Source organism: Pocillopora verrucosa, chromosome 10 (genome assembly GCF_036669915.1).
Source record: "Pocillopora verrucosa isolate sample1 chromosome 10, ASM3666991v2, whole genome shotgun sequence".
Lineage (NCBI taxonomy): Eukaryota > Metazoa > Cnidaria > Anthozoa > Scleractinia > Pocilloporidae > Pocillopora > Pocillopora verrucosa.
In genome coordinates this window covers 3,731,664-3,752,315 of record NC_089321.1, presented here as the reverse complement: position 1 = coordinate 3,752,315, position 20,652 = coordinate 3,731,664, and the positions used below count along the sequence as shown (strand labels likewise).

The 20,652-nt window shown below is 36.0% G+C and overlaps 1 protein-coding gene across 1 annotated transcript; it reads right to left on the bottom strand.

The window, feature by feature from the left end:
* Positions 1-10,416: 10,416 nt before the first annotated feature.
* Positions 10,417-20,034, bottom strand: LOC131782107 (pyruvate dehydrogenase (acetyl-transferring) kinase, mitochondrial-like). The gene is made up of 13 exons (XM_059098819.2): positions 19,762-20,034; positions 17,807-17,945; positions 17,098-17,166; positions 16,352-16,415; positions 16,132-16,198; positions 15,760-15,810; positions 14,872-14,961; positions 14,461-14,538; positions 13,885-13,961; positions 13,445-13,543; positions 12,428-12,535; positions 11,884-11,997; positions 10,417-11,505 (listed from the first exon to the last, which is right to left on the bottom strand). The coding sequence occupies exons 1-13, from the start codon at positions 19,862-19,864 to the stop codon at positions 11,296-11,298; spliced, it is 1,269 nt and encodes a 422-aa protein (XP_058954802.2). The 5' UTR covers positions 19,865-20,034; the 3' UTR covers positions 10,417-11,295.
* Positions 20,035-20,652: the final 618 nt, after the last annotated feature.

Genomic DNA, 20,652 nt, shown 5'->3' with positions numbered 1-20,652 from the left:
TTATCATGACCACTCAAATTTTTCCCAAAAAAATAAGACCCCCGTGGTCCTTTAAGGGTTAAATTTATTAATTGATCACATCTTTTTTAGAATAAATTGTTTACAAATACAGAAAATAATCTCTCCTCTGTGATAGGAGTCAAAACACCCATTTTGTCTATTTGTTGACCCTTGTCATATGTGTCTTAAATTGTTGATGAGGGAGCTGATCCATCTTTTAAAAGACCAAAATGGAAGGAATTCTCTTTATCCCTGTGAGCCCCATCACAATGCCCTCTTCCAAGGGAAGAGCTACCAGGCAGCTTGCAAGAATACATGCACTGACCACCAGTAAGAATGCAACCACTTACATCACTCAGAATTCTTGTTAAGCGCCGAAACCACTTTACCAGTACCAAAAAGGCCATCTTCAGTTGATTTCAGTCATTTGACAAGCCAGCCTGACCTAAGACTTACAAATACTGTACCACACAGAAAATTACAGAGGTAGTCTCCTCAGCAATGATCAGGAAAACCATTACATTTACTTAATCTTTGACAAATTCTCTGTTCTATTTCTAAGGACTCTGTATTCAAGGCAGTACTCAAGATTATCTGAAGACAATCCATTAGAGTGCCTTGGAGAGAAAGAGCTAAGTTTTGCCTTGCTACAGATCTTCAAGATGTGACCAGAAAAGCTTACATTGTTGCCACATAGGACTAACTTCTGCCTCAACAACAAAGCTTTTGTGAAGCATTTCTATGCTTAAAATTGATTTCCTTGATTTATTATAATTTAAATCGTGTGTCAAGTAAGTTGTAATTTTTCTACTGTTAAGGTAAAGTGTAAGGTCATTTTTAAAGACCATGTAATAGGAAGTGGCATAGGATAATCAAATTTGTTCTGTATTTATTCCTGGTGCATTTAAACAAAGGGTAAAATTAATCAATGTCATGTATTATAAAATTTTATGACACACTTTTCATTTGAAGATGTGTTCTTTCAGTATGCCAGAAGGGAAGAGCTATGGTTGTGATTTTGTTTTATGTATTCTCAATATCTACCTTAAATAATGCAGTTGCATGTATGAGTTACCTCATCAAGGTAGATGGATGTACAGGATGTACATGACATGTAAATGTATGAAAAAATGCATCGAGTTCCAATTTGTGTTCATTGTTTCAGGAGGCCTTACTTAGGGGGGAGGATGCCTCTGGTACCAAATATGCAGTGGAGGCTCTGGGGAACTCATTACCAGGCCAGAGTCCCTCAAGGAGGAGCCTTTTGGAAAGAGAGATAAGAGTTTTCCTTCTCTGCAAAATAATGTTTAATTGTTAAGAGCCTACATGTAGTTTAAAATATATTTGTTAAAGGACGATAAAAATGCTTTTGTCAAAGAATAATCCAAAATAAGATCTTGCTACAGATCTTTAAGATGTGACCAGAAAAGCTTACAATGTCACCACACAGGAATAACTTCTGCCTTAACAGAGAAGCTTTTGTGAAGCATTTCTATGCTCAAAAGTGATTTCATTGATTTATTATATTTTTGCGTGTCAATTAAGTTGTAAATTTTTTACCATTGAGGTAAAGTGTTAGGTCACATGTAATAGGAGGTGGCATAGAATAATTAAATCAGTTCTGTGAACAGGATGTATCTAGTTAGGTATTTTCCAGGGCGTTAGGCACGTAGTACCCATGAATCTTTATGGAACAAGCCTTGAATCCCACATGGAATTACATATCTGGGTGTGGATTTCCTTTGCTAATAAATGTAGTTTTTTTTTATGGAATAGAAGAGATGAATCATAAAATGGAACGTTTAATGCTGAATTGTCAACAATAACACCCGAATCAAGTGAAAGCATACAGTCCAAGAACACTGAACCAGCATGTGTGGAATTTTCAGTAATGTATGCAAGAAATTCTGGGCAGAAAACCTCCAAGAACAATCCTCCTTCACAATCTTAAAACACCATGTGGTAAATATTCACAAAATCTGATGGCTTAATCATTTTCTGGCCAGCCCCCATAGAGAACATTAGCCACATGCGAACTTTCTGATTGTACATGCAGGGGCAGGACAAAATGGCTGACGATGTTTCACCTTCTGTCAAGCAATATAAGTTTAGTTACAGATTAAGTATTTATAATATCCTAGTAAACATTAATCGTCGTGAAATTGTAAATGATTGTCATAGAGCATGTGTTATATTTCACAACTTGTCAACAAAGTCCACAATTGATTTGCTTTGCGAGAGATGTTGCAATTGCATGTGTTTAGTCTGCTAAATAAGGAAGGAAAACCTGTTGTTGGGAAATAATAATTTAATATAGGATTATTACAATAGGTTTGCTTAGGGTTTATTGCACTTGTGATTGTAGGAAAAATACTAGCTTAGATACACAAGGCAAACTATAAATAGTATTGTAGACTGTAGTTTAAGTCAGAATTGTGAAAACCATCAGAATTGTCAAGATCATCAGATTGTGAAGCTTAAATTGTGGTGATCATCGCAAATATACCTAGAAAAACAAGATTGCTTACAGTCCTCTTTGATGGAGTTCATCAGTGACTGCAGAGATTCCATGACACCTTCTGAAGCCAACCATGTGAGAAAGCCGCATGCTTATTAGAAAGTATCTGCACGGTAATTTTTCCAAAGGTTGAGGAAAATATAAAAATTGAAAGCAAATTTTTGTCAAACCTGACAAACAAAAACAATACAAGAGTATGAGATGGAATAAAAGACAATGTAAATGACCTTGATATTTGCCACTTCAGGAGAGAGGACAGGAGGATGAAGAAAACCAGAGTGTCGTCAACATACTACAAAAAATATCATACAGCTCATTCAGCTATTTCTAATAGTATCCATACAGGTTTGCTGTTTGAACACCCTCCACAGATACCAAAAAAATTTTGACAATAGAATTTTAAATTTGATAACCAAGAAGCATCATGTAACTGTTTCCAATAAATTTAACTTGTATTTAACTAAAGATCACCTGCTTCATCCTACTACATTTGAGAGGTGAAAACCAGCAGCTAAAGGTAATTAACTCATCACCCTTAGAGTGTGAAGCAGGACAATGGTGACTAGTGTTGCAATACTGGGATTTCCAACATTGGATCCCTCAATTTTTTCAGAGACTAAGTTTTAAGTTTGTACAGCTTATTTAATGTCAATTATGCTTTATGTTAATATAATGTTTTCAGAACTTTATATTTATACAGTTATACAAAGGTTTTTTATTTTATCTGACGAGCCTTGAGAGCTTTCTTCTGCTACCTGTCCACAGACAGATAATTATTGTTGTATTACATAACCTCAATCTTAAAATTTCTGTTTTGTATATAAGTCGCAATCATTGTAAATGGCTTATTAATTTTTAATTCTTAACCTGAGGAAGGCCGAATGGCTGAAACATCATGCATTAAACTCATCCAGAACAGTCAAGAGTTGGCCTCTTTGTTACATCCTTATAGTACACTAAACTACAAATTCATCAACCAAAAATAGAGAGAGAGAGAAAAAGAAAGACATACCCACATCATTTACAGCACTTGAGAACAACAAACAAACTCATAGAAAGGAACAAATTGAAATGACATGAAGAAATTCACTGCAGTAATTTCCATCTTCCGGGGACTGAAAAGAAATCAGGAATTCTGGACTATTGAAAACACTTACTTACACTCAACTGAGTTGGTAAGTATAATGACAATCACTCTCCTGCTCCCACCCAGTCAGTTAAACATAGTTTTTATATATTTTATAATTACCATGTTCATGTTCCGAAAGTACAAGTGCAACTGAACAGATCACACAATATTACTATTGATGCTACAAGTTAACCAGTCCATCTATTCGACACTGAAAAGAAAAATATTAATGTGGATAGACTGTTAAGAATCGAAAAATTGTAATTATTTAGCCATTCAATGATTAACTAGTTGTCTAGGTGATTTTCGCAAATTTACCGCTTAGTTGTATTGCGGGTGCATTTTTTCCACGTGTGAGACGAAGGAAGACATGCTGATTTGCGAGACTTCGCTGTTTGTTCTAACGTGAAATTAAAAGGTGAAATTTATTGCTCTGTGTAACGACCCCTTTGGATACTGACCATTCTGCCGATTGAGAACATAGACAATTTCACTACTTCTATTAACTAAAGTAATAATCCAAGATGAGGGAACATGCTTAGTGATGTTGATCCCAGGCTCTCTCTATTTTGGCACATTGGTGAAGATGTCCCAAGATTTAATCATTCATTCATTCATTCATTCAATCATGGTTGTCCCATAAAATTCTAAATTCTAATCCTGTTAAAAATGCATTATTTTTGCATCAGATGCAATAAGAGTGTTTATGAAGTTAATCTTGAGTGCTTGCAATAATAATAATCATTATCGGCGAAAAGCGTAACAGAATTACTTATTTTTCCGGGCGCCATATATGGTGCTGGTAGTTGGTAGAATTCGTGAAATTGAATGGCTGATTCCATTGGCGGATTTATCAGCAGAAGTTGGAAATGGCTGAGGTTTCTGTGAGTTTATGTGAGTATGTAACTTTGTTCTTAAAACAGATTTTGCTATGGTTGCAAAACTTGGACAAGTGAAAAGTTTAAAGAAGTCCAAGCTCAGACAAGCCCTGAGAACCAAAGTCAATTCTATGAAATTTAGTGTGTCCAACTCAGGATATTTTGTTAGTAAGACATGTTAGAAATGGAAATTATTATACATAGGTATGACCCTGTTTTTTTATTTTGATCCTGTGTTTGTAGCTATGCACCCATAGGTAAATTACATGGTTTACTTGACAGGTGGATAAAGCTAAGAAGAAGCAATCAGCTCAGGTGGCTTTGTGTAAACCAGATGAAGCACAAACTGAAAATGATGAGTGTACTCAGCCTGAAAACAGTGATGGTGGTGATACTGAAGGTGTGCTTTTATCTGATAGCCAGTCATGTAGCAGTGCCTCTTCCCCTTCAACCAAAATGCTGCCTTCATCCGAGGAGGATTAGAGCAATAACACAGAGTCCTCATTTATTGTTAAGATTATCACTTTAGGGCCAGCTTTTACTTCTTAAAGCTCCTACTGTTAAATATTTCTTTTTCCTGCTAAGTCAAATTTGTTCTTACTGTAGTCCTGTCTGAGGATTTTGTGTGGTAAGTTAACATGTGCAGGTTTCTTTACATTGTACCAGTTTTCTTAATTACGAAAGACGTCAGCCTATTTCATTGCCAGGTGTTAGGCAGTCAAATCTTGTTCTGTAAATTATTGTCATTTCTGAAGGAAGACATTAAAACACTCATTATTGAAGTGATTTAATTTCTGAACATCATTATTATTTCTCAGTTTAATAGACTGGCACACATGACTATAATGCAACCAATGAGCTAATTTAGTAATATTGAAGATATATGCCAAGAAGAAGAACAACTGATGTGACACCCATGGCAACCACAATAGAAAGAAATCCAAACCCAGATATGGCTCCACTAGGAAAACCACTTATGGAAATGGAAACAATTCTATCAATGTTAACAGTCAAACCATGAACGTTATTATAAATATCATTAAGTGGTACTGCTTAAAAACCAACAATGGTTACACATCAAAACCCAGAAATGTTCAGAGAAAACCATTCATGAAAATATAAAAAAAACATAAAAGATTCGAAGAACCTTCCATGTTCTCTTAAGAAAAAACACCAATGTGTTTGGTTACAAACCAAAATGGGAATAACTTAACATTCAAAAATGTTTTCAGGATTAATGGAATGGAAATGGAGGAAAATCCTGTAATGGTAATAATAGAAACAAATGTTAAAAGGAAAAAACCCATGATGGGATTTGCTTTTTTACCACTAATGGTATAACTCAAAATCTTAATAAAGGAAAATTTATTACCATGAATTTTTTCTGTATAAAAAATATTAATGGTTTCAGTCCTGCTTTCCATTAATGTATTTCAACATGTTATTCTATCATTTTCCATTAAAAAAAACAAGAATTATTTTTAATTTTTTCCCTGTGTCACTGACCTGACAAATTGGCAGGAAAAGTACAGAGCAACATGGATGTTACGAATCAAGATCTATTAAGCTTAGTTTCAGTGATTCTCCTGCTTATTATATGCAGTCCACCATAAATATAAGAATTCAGCAGTTTTTTGCAAGAAGACACTGATGAAGGTGTGAAATTAGCCAAGTGCATTGGAGGTCATCTTAAAACACTGCAGGCGATTTCCTGAATTAGCTAAACTGCTCTATGATTGGCTGAGCAGATAAACCATACTTTTCAGTTCAGGAACTGTCATGGGAAGTTCTTTTTGATATATCCATGGAATTAACCCTAGCGCAGGTTTGGTCTGGGGAAAGCCATTACACACAAAAACATCCTTTAAAGGGTTAGTGTAAGCTCAACTAATGCTTTCAAAACTCTATATTAATACAGTCATGCAAAGTCCCTTTTTTTCTGACACAAACAAATTAGTCAAACTTGGTTACTAAGTCTCATGGTACTGTACCATTGACCATAGAAGACTGTTCACGTGTGATCAAAATAATGAAAGCCATAACCTTGCCAGTATGACATCCACCAACCAAAAAGAGAGAGAGAGAGAGAGAGAGAGAGAATAACTATAGCACAGAGCATAACATCCACTCCCTTAACAAACGACGCCAACAGGATACTAGAACAGATTAAGACCAACATCTGACAAGTCTTCAACACCACCAAGACAGACATAAGCAAAAGTTTGAGAAACTTATTCGAGAAAAACAGGTGGCTGTGTCACCTGTTGATACACCATATGTTGACAAAACTAACAGGGTTATTAATTTAATTTACCTTCTAGGTCCCTTAGTGATGCCAAGATAGCCCTACTGAAGAAAGGACTGAACTATGCTACAAATATTCCTGCCACAAAGATCATTACCAAGGTCAAAACAGCCATAAAACAACTCAACACTGAACAAGCAGATACTGTCAGAAGAGCTGTTAACAGTATCCTTCAACAGGCAGAACCACTAGAGCCTACCCACAGCCTTTTTCACAAAACTAGTTTATATCTATTTTATAATTGCCATGTTTATGTTCCGATGATACTGGAAATAGGCATTTTCATGTTCTTGATTAAAGCCAAATTTCTTTTACGATTAATAAACTTCTTTACTTTGTGTTACTGAACAGATCACACAATATTATTATTAATGCTACAAGTTAACCAGTCCATTTATAGGACACTGAAAAGAAAAATATTAATTAATGTGGATAAACATTTTCACTATTTCTATTAAATAAAGTGATAATCCAAGATGATGGAACATGCCTAGTGATGTTGATCCCGAGATCTCTCTTCTTTGCCAAATTGGTGAAGATGTCCCAAGATTCATTCATTCATTCATTCAGTCATGGTTGTCCCATAGAATCTCAATTCTAATCTCCGTTAAAAGTGCATTCTTCTTGCATCAGATACAGCAAGAGTTTTTATGAAGTCAATATTGAGTGCTTGAAATAATTATTATGTGTATAATTATGTAACTTTTTTCTTAAGACAGATTTTGCTTTGGTTGCAAAACTTGGACAAGTAAAAAGTGTAAAGAAGTCCGAGCTCAGACAAGCCCTGAGAACCAAAGTCAATTCCATGAAATTTAGTGTGTCCAACCCAGGATATTTTGTAAGCAGGATTAATATGGCTGCCTTTACATTACTGGGATTGTGGTAAGATAGCACAATTTTGTATGATAGAACTTCCTGTAAGCAGACACTCATCAGATGAGAAAGGAATTCTACTTAAGAAGATAAAGGTGTAGTGTTTGTAAGTGGCTGGCTTTATAAGCCACATAATACAACTATATCAACTTGACTAATTCTCACCTTAGAAATATGAATTGAAGCCATAAGTTTCACTGAAGCAGTATAGAAAAGTAATTGAAACCCATTCGATTTAGTGAATTACATTGTTTTGCGTCTATGAATCCTAAATCACAAGTAAATTAAATATCAAGTCTTTTTTAATGGGTAAATTATCTACTGGTGGTTGATATATCAGTAATTGATCATTTCTGTTGTTTCTTATTTGAGAGTACAAGAAAACATAAAGTCACCCTAAATAGGGAAACCACAAAGGGGAAGCCACTGCAGCTAGCTAACTGCAAGAACTTACTTTCTTTATTAAAGTTTATTCTAAATTGTTTTCTATCATTTCCATGTTAACTGACAGTACTTGTTGTCACTTCCTTTGGATACACATGGAAGACTGGAATAAATAAATGGAGTCATTTGAAACTCAGTCTTTTCTAAGTGACAAATTTATATAATTGCGTGTAATGCTTACAATCACTAATCCAGATAGAGTTTGGTGCATAAATATATAAAGTATTGATCAGGAGAGGAACAATACATTAATTTAAAGCATGTAGACTATTAACAGTTGCAGAGAAACTGAAACTGGCCTCCCTTGTTGATTCATTATTGCAAATAGCTAGGCCAACTTTGTAACTACTTCAGTGAAATGGAAAAAGCCCAAGAAAGCTCAGATGATAAACAAAGAAGAACCTACAAATTAAAGCAATCTTTTAAAAAGTACAGCTGGTCTTCTTGTAAATACATAGTACAATTATATTTATCATGATCTCTCCATGGGAAAAAAATTTTCAAATACATTTCTAATCTTTTTGAGAAAAGCAAACAAAGCTGCTGCTATCAAACAATGGCCAGGCACCAGAATACCATAGCATTAATTCATCAGACAAAGAACAGAAAGAATTCAAATGAATTTTACTAAATAATATCAAAGAATGTTTAAAGATAATTCAGGTGGTGCATGTTAAATGCTGATTCAAGTTAATTTCCACATGACCTTTGCACAAGTGATCATGAGAAGTTGGCTTGAATTTACTGGTTTGGGCATAAGTTAATATGAGTATCGTTACTTTGTTATTATTTATAAGGTGGTGTCAAGAGAAACCTTCTTTGGCCACCCTAAAGGAAAAACCGCTGCTGCAGATGCTTCTTAATGGTTGCAGGAGGCTTTGACAATAAGTTTCCAACTGGAGATGTTGCGTTTTAAGTTTATGGAAACCTTAGCAATAATCCAACTTAGTTGGTAGGCTTTGATAGCGGCTACTAAGCGTGGTAAGGATGGGGTTGAACGGAGTCTCCGTAACACAACACCGCTCCAAAACGCGTCACGTTCATGTACTCAGGGCGAGTCGCCTTCGCCCTCAAGAAATCGAGGTCTTATCCGGCACATTCGAGTATTAAAAAGGCATCGAAAGCAATGAACGCTAAAATTTGTAGTTACCTAAGTGTTTCTAGATCGTTATGTTTACGTTGCTGTCGTCCAAGAATTGTGGAACGACCTAACGTGCTCCAAGCTCTAAGGGTTTGGCTCAAATTGGCCGATTACATATACACCTGTATTTCTTGAGAATGAAGATATTATGTTTAACGAAAGGAACTTTTTGACGTTATAATTCTCGCCTGTTTCTAAAGTTCAAGAAACATTCCTCACCTGGTACATTTCCTCTCGTGATCGTGTCGGCGGCTCCATTTCCGAGAAGTGCATATGGAGCGCTGTTGTCCTATAGATGGCTACGATTCTTCTTCCATAGTCTTGATAACCCATTTTTTTCGATCAAACAAAATTTTCATTAAAACCGCTCATGAAGTAAGCTAAAAGTCCGCTGTGAGTGTCACGTACGAGACTAAAACCATTTCGCAAGTTCACCTCGTGGGTCACGCTCTTGATCGGCTTTACTCACGCGGCCCTAACTCGTAGACTAATCACAGCGTGGCTACAAACTAACCTTCTGTAAGGCAGGATAAAACGGTTCTCGAAGTAAGATTTGCTTTTTCTGGAGCACGGCTGACGGAGGGAGGGATAGACATCGTTGGGGTTGGTCGGGCCTTCGCTAGTTCGAACTTTGCACATACTCGAACCCTTCACGTGGTGCACTTCTATGAAGGCTGTAAGGGCATGCGCATTCCCAAAGTTTATGGTTTGAAAGTGTTCGTAGGAAAACGAGCGCAGTAAAGATTTCAACATCATGGATAATGTGCAAACCTATCCCTCTAAATGAAATTCCACAAGGATTTACCACTTTCAGTTCTTTGACATTAAAAATAACTATTTTCCTTCTTTGCCTGGATATCATTTTTCTCTTTTTTTCAAATTGCAAGAGGGTTTTGATCATCTAATTTACGAAGAAAATTCTGTGAGAAAACTTTTGAAAAACGAGCTTCCACAAATATTCAATATCATAATTTGAATGAAAATAAAATCAGAACTATTATTGAACAAAACAAACTTACCTCTCTTTGGTGGTTGTTCCTTTGCATCATGCGAGTTTCCTTAGGACCGTTTCACTCGGTTTCAGGTCACTTGCATTGCCTTCATCCAAGACAGACGCACAAGCCCAAAAGTCATCTTTATTGCAATTTTTTTAATAAGGTTCACGTTTCATAGCTAATCAATAAGAACTTTCGCTTTCTGAACATCTGTCTCAGGAAAGATATCCAGTTCAAAGCGGGAACACAAAGTGAAACTCCCCCGACCAATTGTGACTTCTGGCAAGTGTTGTGTAGTACCTCAAAAGAATGTAATCTCGTAATTACCTTTAATAGGAAGATTTTTTTTAGCACCTTCTGACCACGAACGATTTAAAATACGGAGCCAGTGATTCAAGATTCAATCATGAGACGATAATTCAAGAGACCAAATTCCTATTAGAAAAACCCTCAATGTGATGACCCCTTTTGAAAATAAATCTATATAAATACATTGATAATTTGTGAAAAATCGTGTGTGGATCAAAATGACGGTTCCCAGAATGGTAAATCTAAGGATATAACGTGTAAAGACCTAAAAACATTTGTTGCTTTGCATTTAAATTATTGCACCAGTTTATCTTTACAAATATATATTAAAATATAGTTTTAAAGAGGATAGGTGAAAAGGTTTCCCAATTTAAAATTGCCCAAATAAGACAACTTGACTAGGATTGTCGAGAATTGTTAGAGTTGGCCTTGTTTGTCCATGGCGGTTTCGAAAAAAACAAGAATCAAGCAGGCCCCATTGAATTGTCCAGACCCCAAATGGGTCTGTCCACGACAAATCTGCCCGTACTAAATATAAATATGGCTTAGATGAAATGAGTTTATTTAATTTATCTCCTCTATCTAGAGTAAAGTGAAGTTGGACTCGACGACCTCACGCATCCTTCTTGTAAAATAATATCAAAGACAGGTCTATCTAATATAATACGGCTGTCTGCACATTGGACCCTAATGGAGAGCCTATTCACGACGAGTTCGCAGTTCTCCGACTGTTATGCAACCTCCTTGCTCTCATCATTCCTTGATATGTCGACATAAATTTATTTCCATATCCGTAGAATTTGGAAGAGCTCCAGTCTCGACAGTGTTGAGCTGACAGTCTAACTTCTTCATAATTCTTTGGTGTCCGTCTGGTGTATTGAGGTAGAATTTCACTAGCTTCAGCTGATAGCGCCTGTAAAACAAAAAATAACATACCGTTAACCCAAACATTTTGATGCAGCTAAGACACAAATACTTGGAAAGTTCGCGTGCAGTCTGAGCCAATAGTCATGAATGCGTATGAAGCATGAGAAACTCGAGCCAGCGAGGGGTCTGGCACTGATATTGAGACCAGACTCCCTACAAACCTCTCCCCGACTCGTATCAAATCTTCCCGCAGGCGAAGAATCACGCGCCCTTCAGCGCTAATTAAGAGGGCTTGCTCACAGGCTAGGAAAATCACTCTGTATTGTAGACTGTTACTTAAATCAGGTTAAAAAAATTCTTGTTTATCACGCAAAATTTCACGATGTGAGCTACTGCTACAAAACAAAGACGACAAAAGTCTTACCTTTAACCAGATCACAGCATCTGTACCAAAACCTTCCATGGAATAAAGCTGCATATCTCCATCAAAATATCTGGCATAGAGTCTTGATAATGGCAGCCCGTATCCATAGCCGGCCTGGAACGATATAAAAACATATCAACAACGGATCTGAGCTGGCTTATCAAGACCCTTATTGTTAATTTTCTATAATCTCATTAGCCATCAATTTGATGCCGTTCCAAAATTGTTAAGAGGATTCAACAGCTGATCATTTCCAGGAGTAAACATACTTCACCCCATAACCCCCAGAGGTGATTAAAATATGGTTTTTAAAGTTTTTTTCCTCTTAGCCGACATTTTAAATGAAACTTACGTTTCGACTGTTTACGATCTTTCATTCCAAAAACAGTGCCCAAGATTTCGAAGTTCCATATGCTTATTATTCCGTAATCTACTGGTACCTCAGATAGGCGCTTATTTGAGGAAATGCGGTATTTCAATAACTTCACATCTTACATGGTTGTAATTTAAATTTCACATTGTTGGAAATTGTGTGTTTTCTTACCATAGGTGCAGCAGAACCAGCTTTCAGTGGCTCTGGTGCCGATGTATAATGATACTCAAACACTTGATCAATTGTACTCTTTGGGATTCCACCTCCTTGATCAGAAATCTAAACAGGCAAAGGGAAAAGAACTCTAAACTTAATGACAACAACATTGGGGCATTCTACATAATTGAACTCAAGTATGAAAAAAAGAGTCAAAGCTCAGAAAGTAATGATTAAATCATAATACAGCTTTCATAAAAAAAAATAGTTGGACAATCCTATTGCAAGTAATGTGTAGAATTAGTCTTCATCAAAGGTTTCTTTCAAATCATGCACATGTATATTCATGAAATAATTGTACCCGGTGAGAACTATGTTGATAAAATAAATTGGCTACCATAAAGATTTTCTAAAGCTGATGTTTTGAGAATTAGCACTCTCAGTCAGCTCAGACAAAGGGCCAACTCTCAAAATGTCAACTTAGCCCTTTACTCCCTAACATCAGTAATCATATTCTCCCTACTGTTCTCTGTGCATTTACTAAGGTGCTGACAAGGAGAACTTGTTTAACAATCAAGAGTTTCTTTAGCTGGTGATCATTTCCTTTATTCTCATGACATTAATGCGTGATTCAGTGGTGATATTGTAAAGAGAAATTAGATGCTGGTCACTCTTAGGGGTTAGAGGGTAAAGAAACCCCTCACAGTCTAAATTTAAATTATCAACTCAGTTGATAAAACTGAAAAAAAAGAAGAACAAAAAGTTCGACTGTCAATTTAGGAGCCTTTGAAGAGTTCTCTTTTCTGAAGAGTTTATTACATGACAAGCATGTTTAATGAAGCTAGACAACGTCTAATTAATGGCACACAGAATAAGGAAGTGCTTCAACTTTGTGTGTAAACATCCTTATCTTTCACTAGGAATAAATCAAACAAATCCAAAGTTCGGGAATTGTAAGTGAGTCTAGGAAACTACATGTAGTGCTGAAGGCTGGCAAAATAGGCTGCTGAAACAGAGTTAAATTGATGCTACCTTGATTGTCATGTCATGTCTTCCTTTGGTTATCATGATCTTTATCGGAGGAGCATCAGTACTACTTCCATGTTGTTCCACAACTGCACGCATGGCATTCTTAAATACAGAGCAGTATTGAATATCAGTTTTTTAAGCAATGATTTCTCATTTTAATTGCCATAAGCAGCCCACTTGTTAAAGCACAAAGTTGTATTGCAAACTTGATTAGCTAAGTTCACACACTGAAAAATTAAAAGCATATTTCAAAACCATTTAATGCCACTTTCCCTAATGATCCAGCTCCTTTAATGCAGCCCTACTGGGATATAACCTGGTAAAGGCTGACAGTTAAAACGAGTATTCTTCGCGAAAAGAACGAGACCTATTTTTGAAATGGTGGAGGATTATTCAACCCAGTGAAACTTTGTCACATTTTAAACAGTGTGCCAAGAACATACCTTCAATAATTCAAAGAGCATGTGATACAAGTGTCCAGGAACATAGGCCATTTGAATGGGTTTCTTAAGATCAACACCTAAATGGAAAAAATACAACACTGATTTACTTCTTCAACTTGAAAGTTATTACAAGAACAAAAGTAATTGTTACAACAAGGAATTCTGCTATTCTGAAAAAATGTACATTTTTTAGAGACAACAAAGTGTTCATGGGGAGTCACAAACTGGATGAAATTAAAAAATAGATTCCATATTGCTATTTGTTGGTTTATTAATAAATCACAGATGGGGTTGATGCAGCAAAGTGTGTCACTGATGTTCCTACTACATTCTGACTTCTTCTGAGATCTGTTATTGAACAAACCCACAGCAACATGCATGTAATCTAACTGTTTTGTTTGATAAATAATCAAAATGTTGTTAACTGTGATGTCACCTAAGCATCTGCCCTCCAGTGGTGCATAAGTGGGAACCAATCAAAATGTATGTAGGATTCAGTTTATGGTATAGATCTATTTTTGTATAGATGATTGCATGCATTTATGTTAAAAGATAGTTTGAGAGAGGAAAGCTTACCATTAAACTCAGAAATTTCCACCTCAGGAGCAGCACAATAATAATGTTCACAGAGGTAGGCAGCATTATTTACAGCATCTGAGAAAATAAGAGGAGGTATTTGATATTAAGCATGGTATGACTTTAGACCCATAACTATGTGCAGAATATTCTACTGACTACATTCCTATGACTTTTGATCCAAACAGGAGTTTGGAGCCTTGGTTTCTGAGAAAGTAAACAAATCTCAAGGGTAAGGACAAGAATCAGCAGAACGTTCCACTCACATGTAATGTCAGGGGTGAAAATTGAACCTACACTACACCAATAGATGGCAAGTGCTCTACACACCCCACTATCTGTGTTCACCTACTCTGTGATGGACAAAGATGCTTAAAAACGCAATGCAACAACATCAAGTGTATCAAATACCTTCTACCACTGAAGCAACATGACAGGTTGGGTCAAAACAACCAATAAAATTGCTCTTGGAGCTTCTTGCATCTTGACCAAACAGCACCACTAGTAAATGAAAATACAAGAAAGAGAATGCTAAGGTTACCCTCAGTTTTATTCCAAAAACAGTTATCCCCTTCACTTCCAAGATCTAAACATCATTTCCCTGTATGCTCTTCAACATACCGATATTTCTCACAATCAAGCTTAAAGAATTTGGTGTTAGATCAACTAATATCTCCTTGTTGATGTTGTTTTTTTTCTTTCTTCCCATCATGAAACTGGTTGAGAAGGTATTGGCATTGAAATGTCTATGTTAAAGGGGGTTTTCAATTTTTCATTACAAATTCTAGTAATTTTATTATTTAAATCCAACCCAAAACACTTAATTTAACCAAGGTCTTGATTTAAGAGTGTCAATAGCCGGTCTGTTGTGTAATCTAGTAAAGATACTAGTAAAGATATTGATGCAATTAAGATCAATCAGAGGCTCCTTGAATCTAGTAGAAAATAATTAAAATTTTTTTATTCTGCTTTTGCAAAGTCGATCAAATCCTAGGTTTTCATAACACTGCAACCCCCAAGTTGCAAGTAGGGGGCATAAAGCTCTTGCCTCCCAATTGAAAACTTCCAAACAAGGGCTCACTTAGATTCATATAAATTCAACCAGCACCAAGCCTATCAACATCCTCATATGGGGAATACATCAATGTAGAAGGTTTAAAAATTGGAGGAAGTTTAAAACTGATTGAACAAAATACCACTGAAAAAGAGAAGTCTTATTGCTAACAAAACTACCCTATATTGGTTTAGCATGACTACATCATACAATGAGGTAAAAGCAATAAATAAAAGTGTACTTACAATGCTGAGTGATAAGCATTCGTATACTAATCCGATTCATGTAAAAACGATCTGTCAATAAAAAAACAGGGTGATCTTTCATCAACGGGAATTGAAAAACTATCTGCTACCATGCAGAATTCGACCACTATGCTTGCAATTAAAGCAATATTTGGGAAAAATATTTTTACTGACAAAAGGAAATTCATTTTGTCAAGGAGATCAAGATAAAGATAGATTCTGTTTCATGGCATGAATTACCTTTCTGCTTTGTGCAGTACCTGAATGATAGCTAATTTTTTAGTGCTTAAGGGAAAATATTTTTACAATATCAGTCTAAAAAAAGAACAAAAATAGCTTTCTTTCAAACACAACAATAAAATGTATGTTTACCTAAAAAGTATTCTATGGATGGATGAAATGCACCATCTCCGTCCCTCTCTCTTAATTCCATAATTCCCTGAATTATAAAAAAAATTAAAATATGATTTGAGCACAACTTTGAAGGTGTAAAGGTAAGATATAAAGGTGGCTTATTCAATTGTTAAGGAAACGAAAATGAAATATAATACAAATGAAAGTTATAATGAGTTGCACCAGTATAAACAAATACCTGAGCCATTGTCTCAACAACATTATCATGCCTCTGTTTAATGTGCTTCAAACTTTGGGTATATCTGAAACAAACATGTTAGAAGGCCATCATTTATTTTCCATGTTCCAGACCTTGTCAGAAAAGAGTTCTTTGGTTGCTTGTCAAATACTTCGTTATTACCACACTCCTCTACTAATACAGTGTTCTTCTTTTCAGTCATTAACTGGTAAAATTCAATAACTGCTGTGCAATTATTACTGATTAAAATTGCTTGGAATTTATAAAATTTCAACAGGTAAAAGGATTGCTCTACTGGTTTAAAATTTTCTTTAACCTGTCATGCTTAAAATATGAGAGAACACTGCTTATGACTGCCTCCCAGTTAGCTTAATTGGTTAGAGCGCTGGACTGTTGTGCGGCAGGTCGAGGGTTCAAGCCCTGGCTGGATCAACACTCAAGGTCTTAAAATAACTGAGGAGAATGTGCTACCTTTCTATAACATCAAGAAATGGATAGATATTCTAGTCTTCTCAGATAAGGATGAATAAACCGTAGGTCCCATCTCCTGCATCTATTAATAATTTGATTAGGCAGGGGACATTAAAGAACCTTCTCATGAGATTACTGTGATGTGGTCTGGCCTGTAAAGTATAGTGTAAAGTAGATAGCAGGTCCACATCAGCAACAGCTGCCATTTATTCAACCTGCTTCCCGTATATTTAGATGTAAATATACATGTATGCATGTTACTGACACAACATTACCTATTCGAAACTTCTTCTGTTTCTTGTTCATCTTGGAACTCAATTAACTCACTAAAGCTTTGAACATACCTTAAACAGGAAGGAAACAAACCATAAATCAACTCAATAATACATAAATGAATACTAAAAAAATTATTCACAATTATGGTCCTGATGCAATGAAGCTATAGAGGTTTGGAAACTTGGACAAAGTAATGTCTTTCATTAGCTTGCATTTATGTGACAATATTGCCAGATAGCTTTTCCACAAGTAAAGACATCTCCTTTAAATGTTCCTCTTGGGCATAGAAAGGGATAAAAATACAAGTTCTCCTTTACAATTTTGGATCAACTCTTTTGAGTTTATGATCAGTTGCTTTATCTAGAGAGGGAGGCACAATAACAACAATAACTTTGTCTCAAGAGGGAGGCTCTACCCTTCAGAGCTATGGAGAACTTGCCCCAGAGTAGATTGATATATGGCAGTTGATATGCACAACATCAATTTGAAGTACTACATCAAAATAACACAGATTAACCTTTTCACCCTTTCGAGTCACTAGCATTTAATGTCTGCTCACAATATCACCCCTAAATCACACAATAGGGTCACAAGAACCGAGAGATGATCACAAATTAAAGAAGCTTTAGACTTAGCAAATTCACCATGTCAGCACCACTTATAGAAAATATGGATACTGGTGTTTAGGAGTAAAGGTTTAGTACTTACCAGCTTCTAACTAGCTCAACTGAAGGCATCTTAAGCAAATTCTTAGGAAGAAGATCAATCTCACGAATAATGTGTGCAAGTCGCACAGGTAATTCATGTCGACCAAACTGGAAAGATTCTATGGGTTTTGCGGTTTTGCCTGTAGTGGGAAATAAAACCAAAAATTTATTTCAGTTGACAAAATTTTTAATTTTTATTTTCAACAACCAAGAGAGGGAAACTTTTCAGATTGCTTAAAATCAAAAGCACCCATGATGGTGATTAAAGCATAGTGCATGACCCCCAGGATGACAAAGCATTAAATCCCACTTCTTTTGAAGACAGTTAAATGTGCAAGACTACACAGTTTTATTTGTAACTATAAAAAAATAATGTATCCTAACTACATTTAATCATAACTGACTTGCAGTTTAAAAATATTCTTAAGCTATTTCTTTTGCAAAAAGGGCCTCTTGGTTAGCACCTTTTTCAAAAAGGTTTCTCTCTCATAGAATAATCATGACATTGCAAAATTAACATGTGCAATTTGATATTGTTCCATTATTTACACCTTAGTCTCAGATAAATTAACATGCCATTTATCTCTGTGAGTTTGTGTGCTAAATAATAAGGGTTTAAAACAAAAAATGGGAAAAACATTGCACTGATGCACAGAGGAGCTCCACTAATCATCAATAATCATCAAAAGCATAAGCATTGTTGGATGAGTAAAATCTTGAAGTTTTCTCATAATTGTTTCAACAAAACAATTATATAACTACAACAAAAAAATTATTCACAGTATGGAAATTGGGTCTTGGTTATTAAAATCTTCAAGTAACTTGTAGATCAGATAATTTTTTGACAAGAACTAGTTTTACAGGAATACATCATAAATAAAGCACATAATTTTTACTTAAATTTTAATAATGTTTACAGTGTTTACAGTGTATGAAAGCCAAAACTTTTTGTTCAGTGGGTAACATTTGTGAGGCAAACTTGCATTTTCAATAACATGGTAAGGAACTGACAATAAAACATTTTGAGGGAATTCACAAAATTATGGCGGGGCAACTGAGTAAACATTCAAGGTATTGAAACCATGTCAGAAACCAGGTTAAAATGGGAGACCTTTAACGGAGCAACTTCAGAATACCCCGCAACTCATTTACATGTCATTGAATAAGAATAGCGTCTATTGTGTTATGCCTCGATCTTCAAAGCCTCCCGACACATGTAAATGAGTTGCGGGGTATTCTGAAGTTTAGCCCCTTTAACGACAGGAGTTATATTGTTGACTGAATTTCACATAAAAACAGATGATGAATCATGATATTCAACCTTCGGACCATCATATGACGTAAAAGTAGTCGAAAATCGGATGCGTTTCAAACATAAACACGGAAAAAAGGGGCATTTTGGGGGTGCGTCCGCTACGTCAGGAAAGTAAATGACCTTTAAAGTGAAACACGATTTCAGATAAACAGACCCCCCCCCCCCCCCGTAATTTGATTTGATGATCAATTCACCGAAAAAAACCTGAAGCTTTCAAAGCAGAGAATGTTTAATTTTTATCTCTTTAATCAAGAAAACATGATAAAGGATTGTTTTTTTACACACGAATAAGCGCGCGAAAATACCCATCAACAAAGGTGGGGAAGGGTTAATCTAAAGAAAACGTGTTTGTGAAAAATCTGGCCGAAGTTGCATGCCGGCAGAGGTTGTCGTAGAGCAGAATTAAAAGCAATTGCGCTGCTAGAGCGAACCAAACAAATGGAGAAAAATGACCCATACAAAGTAACGTAATTGACGTAGTTTTTCTGACTGATTGCCTATCTGTGAAACGGCGTGGAAGAGATCGTAGTATTGAAAATGCGTTTTCATCTCCAAACTGATCCATTCACTTAATACCGTTAATTGCTATGAAAAGACAACCTTTACTCCGTAATAAAGGATGGAAAATCTACTGTACTCACCGAAAGTCGTGAATTGCTCAATCGACAAAGAAGATTGTTGGTAACGACTGAAGCGCTGAATGAGCTTAGCGACATCTTCGTATAAAACTCTCGTGATCCGCATGATGAAATGGCCTATTATCCTCTGGTAGATAAACTATTTTCCCTCTCCTTTTCGATGCTCATACTTCCTTCCACGGCACCTCAATAGGAATACAAGTGATTCTCAAAACAATTTGGCCATATCGGACTTTGCTCTCACTAAACTTCAACTCGCGGGCTACAAGTAAGTATATGACTGTGTAGATGGTGTTGGCGTGAATGTGTCACATGAGCTTCTTAAACCAATCAGAGTGTAGATATTGTCCACGACAAGCGTCATGCACGCTCACCAGTTTTTGAACAGGGGAAGGGTGCTGGGTATATTTTTGTTGTTCTACATACTTGACACAATGAAATACTCTATATAGCACATTACAGAAAGATATAATTTCTTTCTCGAATATATTGAAATCTTCACAGATAAAATTCTGCCTTACAATTTGCAAGAAACCGACGAGCAAAAACGTACAGAGAAGTATACGACTCTAACGACCGACTACCACCCAGTCAGGAGACTGTCACGATCGATTAAGACACCGGTCTGGTATATCACGTTTTGCTGGAATTTCACTCGAATAACGCCAACGGCTCTCTCTATTTGAGAGTTTGCCACAGGCTGTATCCCTTTCTCAGTTATCGCATCCACACCTTAATAATAATAATATAATAATGATTACATCTTTAGCCAAGGTGAACCCGTCAGCAATATTGGTGATATCAGTGGGTGCCCTGGTAACCTGACTCTCAAAATCGAGTATTTTTTTATGATAACGTTTGCAATTTCTGCTCTTGGTGTGGGTGAAGCAAGTC